General features: G+C 40.4%; 1 protein-coding gene across 2 annotated transcripts in view; it reads left to right on the plus strand.

The window, feature by feature from the left end:
- Positions 1-4,228, plus strand: part of TBC1D30 (TBC1 domain family member 30) — a 60,565-nt gene extending 56,337 nt beyond the window's left edge. The window contains exons 13-14 of one of the 2 annotated variants that reach the window (XM_068400942.1): positions 144-200; positions 1,570-4,228. In XM_068400942.1, the coding sequence (XP_068257043.1) occupies positions 144-200; positions 1,570-2,345 (833 nt within the window). In that variant the 3' untranslated portion in view covers positions 2,346-4,228. The remainder of the gene's footprint in view (positions 1-143; positions 201-1,569) is intronic. The other variant, XM_068400944.1, reaches the window with a different exon arrangement.
- Positions 4,229-6,000: the final 1,772 nt, after the last annotated feature.

The raw sequence follows: 6,000 nt of genomic DNA on the forward strand, positions 1-6,000 counted from the left end.
GCAAATAACATTCTTTTACATTTAACCAAATAGACAAAACAAGAGAAACTGATGGAATATGTAACACGTTAGCAGTAAAGTGGGTCCCACTTTGTACAGACAGGTTGTAAATGAGAAGGTGATGTGTTTTCTTCTTTTGTCAGGATCTGAAGACGACGACCCTGGGATTTTTTTAGGTCCCAGGGACCAGCTGAACAATGGTACTTAAAAGCATCTTTGCTATCTGGGTGCATTGTATTGATCTCTCTGATTAAAAACTTTAAATCTTTGGCATTCCTGGAATTGACATACTGATGCACTGGAAAAAGTTAAATGAGGAGATGAGTACACTTCACATCAAGTGGCAGGTAGATTCCTAGCTGGTCCATATTATCCTAACTCCTCTGAGTTCATCCAGGCATGGCAAATTATGCAGCTGGAGAACTGGCTTAGATGTTCCATTGTGGCTGACAGCTTACCTAGCCATAACAACACTGCTGTGAGGGTTGAGCTGGACATCAGTCTGTTATTTAGCAATCCATGTTATGCAGTCTGTTTCCCCAACTGGCAAACTCAGCTACATGGGGGTTAGCATGAACAGCGCAACTGAAGGTTTTAGTGGATGTGCAAGCTGAACACAGCCCACCCCACCCATTCTTCTCTGCTTAGGTGTCATCTTTCTAAGTCAGCATTGAACCATGCAGATGGATCACTGTGGAGAGTTTTTATTCCTCTTCTAGATTGTCTAAACTTGTCCTAGCAGGAGCATTTGACCTTAAAGGTCTTTTCCAACCTAAATGATTCTATGATTTTAATACATAAAGTTTCAACTTTTCATTAAGATCATTTGTAAGGAGAAATTTTTTAAAAAATATTGGCAAACTATTTACTTTGAACAAAGGCTGTAGCCAGCAGAAACAGTGCAAACAGTAAAATGTTGATTCCCAAGGATTGCCAACCCCCACCCCCCAAACACAAACATTTCTAATCTTACTAATCATGATGCGGGACTGGGCTTGCAGTTTAATCAAACTGTCATCTAATTACCTAATTCTGAGTCTACTGCTCTGGTTTAATAAGAGGACATAATAGAAAACAGTTGGTGCAGTTTATCAGTTAAAAATACATTAGTTCATTCTCCAGTCACACAGGCCTCATGGAGAGGCTTATTTGACTGACCTTATATAGGGACTGAATTGCCTCTTATGGCTGGAAGAGAACTGAAGGAGAGGGCAAACATCAGAAGCCAATATTAATGTTAAACTATCAGTTACAGTGCAATTCCAAAAGTCGAGAAGCTATTTTTGTTATGATTTATTTTCATGGTATTCCTGGCTGAGGACTTACCCATAGGTAAGAACCAAATAGGGAGGACAGGAAATCTTTATTATACAAGTTACAGCTCTGTGTTTGACTCCAAGATATAAGAGAAATTCAGTTTGTTTGTTTATTTGTTTTTTAAAATAGAAGTCAGTCCTACAAACCTTTCTGTACCTCAAGGCAGGCATCAAATTTGGTGGTGGATCCTTAGAACATTAATTTGTTTTGATATTTGACAATACTGTGTTTCTTTTAAACATTTTCTTTCAGACAAAGGGCCAGTTACCAGCCTCCTCCCTTCTCAGGTAAACCATTCCCCGGTGATAAACCACCTCCTTTTAGGAAAGAAGATGAAATTGAATAACAGGTCTCTCAAAAATGCTGTTATTCACATCCCAAGTCATGCTACAGGGAAGATGTCTCCCATTCCTCAAGAAGATCTTAAAACAAAACTGAACTCTCCGTGGCGCACGCACATAAGAGTTCATCGAAAGAATATTGCTAGGGCCAAAGGTCAGCTGGGCTACGGGGATACTATAGGACTAATAGATGAGCAGAGCGAGAGCTGTAAAACAAATAGTCCTGGTGCAAAGGAGGAGACTTCCAAACATTCTGACTTTGGAGAAGGAGGTGGTTTGGATGACAGGACTACTGGAAAAGCTGATCGGCAGTTGTCTGAGCCCGTCTCTATGGACAACAGTACAAATATGTCAGTGGTTCAGCTAAAACTGGAAGCACTGGAACTCACTTCAGATAACAAAACTGATGCTGAGTCAACATCCCATCAGTCCGGCCAGCCACGGTTATCAGAGTCCTCCGGTTCATCCAGCGACAGTGGAAACGCAGCTAAATCTCCCCAGCCTGGGAACCCAAAGCCGCAAGTCTTCAATCCTTTTCCCAGTGTCAAGCCTCTTCGAAAGTCAGCTACAGCCAGGAATTTAGGGCTGTATGGCCCCACTGAAAGAACACCAACTGTACACTTCCCACAAATGAGCAGAAGTTTCAATAAGTCTGTCAGTGGCAACAGTGGGACCAGGAAACGGTGAGGTGCTACCTGGCACTTCCGATTTCTGACAGCAACAAAAAATTTGTATTGTTTTTTTTTTAATGTGTGTGTGTGTGTGTATGTGTGTCCCAGAGTGTTTCTAATCTTTAAGTAATGGGGACAAAAGTGGTTACCAGGTGTATAAACATGTGTCTCTGAAAATTTGTGCTCCCGTGTTGTTATGGGATAGGTTAGTGAGGGTGCCAGAGTGCATCTTATTGTAGATTCTGATGGTTCTGTGGTAAAATAAACATTGATTTGCAGTGTGAAGCATACTGTTTCTTTAAATCTAACTCGGACATAAAATCACCAGCTGCCTTTAACCCCTCAGCCCCACCATGGCTGCCTCCTGTCTCTTTCAAAGCTCGAAGGACAAATTGTCTGGTGCAGCAGACGTGTAACAGTTTTCATGACTGTTACACAGCTTTCCCATTAGACCTCACATCATGCTCTGTGAGTAGCTGGAGAAGCCATGACTAACAGAAGCACAAGCAGCCCTAGCAATCACAGGTATCACTTTGTGTCCCACATTACCACTTACCTACTGGGCCAGCTGGCTTCAGACATTCTTGAGCAGCACTTTGTGCTTCTCTTCCCACAGCAGTCCTCTGCTGGTACTGTTTTTAATATAAATGTTATCAGTGAGCATGAGAATAGCAGACATTAAGTCCATCCACAGCACTGGTTTGCTCCTTTTCTGTTATATATGTACATACATACATTTCTGTTACTTAGTGCTGGAGAGTTGCAGCACTGCAAAATGAGGAATTAGGTACAACCATATGTGTAGTTGTATGAATATTATGGCACATCTTGGCTTCAGTGGATTTAAAAGCTATTATCTAGATTACAGACTTGTAATTAAATCATATTTGCTAGCTTAGCAGTAGATAAAATATATGAATATGTTCCAAAGTAGTTTAGGGTTTTAAATTCTATAAATAGAGTGATTAGATACTTAGGGTGCCACTTGTCATTAAATGCCAAGATATCAGCCACTACGTAAGTGGGACGGACCCATGGGACTGCCACGGGCCTCCATGTCTTTGTTCTGGTTTGGTGTGAAAGAGCAATGGCAAAGCGATAAGCTGAGTATTTACTTCCAAATCAAAAAGCAAAGCTGGTGAATGCCGTATGACAAGTACTTTTTTTTTTTTTTTTTTACATATACATCAAACAGGCAGGCAGAGAAACTAAATCTGAACAATTCAACTTCAGTGTTGCAAAACCAAGCACTCCAAAAAATTCAGGTTGCCCTTAAAATATTACAGCTCTGCTGAATTGTATGTATTGACTGATTCATTACCTTACTGCTTCCAAGTTTCCCATGACATGAAAGTGCTGTTATTTTAAACTGGAGTAAAAGCAGTAATGATGAATCAGCCCCCTTGTATGTAATATCTTACTTCCTCTTTTAAAATTCTTTGTTAAATTTGCAAATTAATATATCATTGTCTATTTATTAATGTATCCCATAACCTATGGGATGTGATATCAGTTTTACTGTAGGCCACAACTTATAAGCTATACGATATACCCTGTTTATTGTTGTGGGGACAGTTTCATTTTGTTGTTTTATACAAGTGTATGCATATAAAATAATATACAAGTGTGAACACTATAAATATAAAACAGATGTAGATCAGATTTTGCCCCTGCCTTATTTTCAGATTATAGTAGTGTTGTCACTAGTGATTATTTATAGCGCTAAGTAAATTTAAAATCATGTAGAATTTAGTCACTGATCACGGACTGTATGAGAATTGTTTCTGCCTTGATTTAGAAGAAATGGACTTCTCAAAATTTTACTGTGAATCATTCTCCACAATTTTTCTTAGCTTCAGTGTATCACGTGGCTGTATGCTGACCAATACTGAAAAATAAAAGGACTGTCATTCTGCAAAAACTACCTAAATGTCACAAGTATGTGCATGAATTTTCAATACATCGAGATGTGATTAAGCAATAGAAAAATAGCAGGCTTTGCACAGGTACTGGTCTGGGGAAAGAAATGCCAATAAAATACTAATTCTAGCAATTCAGACCAAATCAATAATTGACGAGCGTGCTCTGAGGGGCTTGTACTCTATGTGGGCTGTTAGCATTGAGGCGAAGGAACCACGGTAACTCAGGGCATTAGTTTGATGCTATTTCCTGCAGGAAATTTTCTTTAAGTACTGCCAGATTACGAAGTTGAATGTCATTTTAGCTGTTCAGTACCTCAAAGGATGTTCACTGTCTACTTGAAATCTGTGTTGAATACATAGCAAAAGCAACTTCATCGCTTGGTCCTGAGGTGGAACATTAAGACAAGGTCCAGAGAACCAGGAAACTCCAGAGATGTTTCCAATTATTTTTCCCTAAAGAATCTGTTCAACAAACGCGGTCTGGTGACGCAGCTGTGCTTGGAAGAGTGGCATTGCAATAGTGAGGACATTGGGAAGCATGATGGTGGAAGTCTGCTCCATAAACCTCTGTATTTTCTTCTTGAGGCCTCCTTGTACTAATGCTGTCTTCCATGTGACTAAACGTCCTTTCTGTTTGTTGGGGGTTTTTTAAATTCCTTGAGTCTTCTTGTGAGAAAGTATTTTATTAGGGTCAAATTGACTTTTATTTCTGAGGATGCATTGCAACATCATCTAATGGAAGCTCTCAAAGGCTGGACGTTTGATTTAGTTTTGAGGACGCTTGCTGTCCTGCAAGTGGAAACGGGTCTGAAGCTATTCTGAGGTTATTCAAAATTGCCTACACTTTTGAGGTAAAAATTATGGATGTTAGAAATCAGTTTTTCAGAATTGCAGGCAGCAAACAGTTGATTTCACCAACAACTGCTGCTAGGGAAAATATAATTTTGTATGCTTAACAAAAATAGTACCAGAATCCATTCAAAACAATGCAAGTGGTTGCTAGAAAGGCAACAAAACGTCATTTCAAGGAAAATTAATATGCAGCCCTTTACACTGATATTTTCAATTTGGATAAAAGTTAAAGTTCAGAATTTGAAGAGAGACTTTTAATCTGTTTCAAACCTCCACAACGTGCATTTTAAACCATGTGAAATTGTTCATATAGAAGTAAGGTGAGTGGTTTCACTATTTTGTAGTTTTCCTCGACCTTGCCATGAGTTACCCAGTGCCTGTCCACAGGCGGGAGTCACACCTGACTGAGTGGCAGGGAGCCAATGTTGTCATCTGACCAGCTCCACTGAAGCATGAAGAGACAAAAACTCGTCCTAATGGATCCCTGTCCTTGTTTTGCTTTGTTTGCTCCAGTTTTACTCATTCTTTGTTGGCGCAAGATTCGTTTGAACCAAGGGGTCATCACAGAGCCCTGCAAGTGATTTGAGATGTGCAGTTGTCCCTGACAAGCACCTTCAACCCGTCTGTCATCAGCCAGCAGTGACTGGTCAGGTGACCAGTTTCTCAAGCACTGAGAAACTCCTGTGTTTGGACACCTCTGCATTGGTGCCAGCATCCTTGGGAAGGTGTACTCGTGCAGGGTTGTGTGTGGGAAGGGTGGATCCACGCGCTGCAACAAAGTGAATGTGTGGAGGGTATCTTTTGCAGATCCTTCCCCAGTGAAGACCCTGAAGGGCCTTCAGGGCTTGCACAAGCTGACTTTGACTGACACGAGATACTTAACAGGATTTAGGACAC

This window comes from Nyctibius grandis, chromosome 5 (genome assembly GCF_013368605.1).
Source record: "Nyctibius grandis isolate bNycGra1 chromosome 5, bNycGra1.pri, whole genome shotgun sequence".
In the NCBI taxonomy this organism is placed as follows: domain Eukaryota; kingdom Metazoa; phylum Chordata; class Aves; order Nyctibiiformes; family Nyctibiidae; genus Nyctibius; species Nyctibius grandis.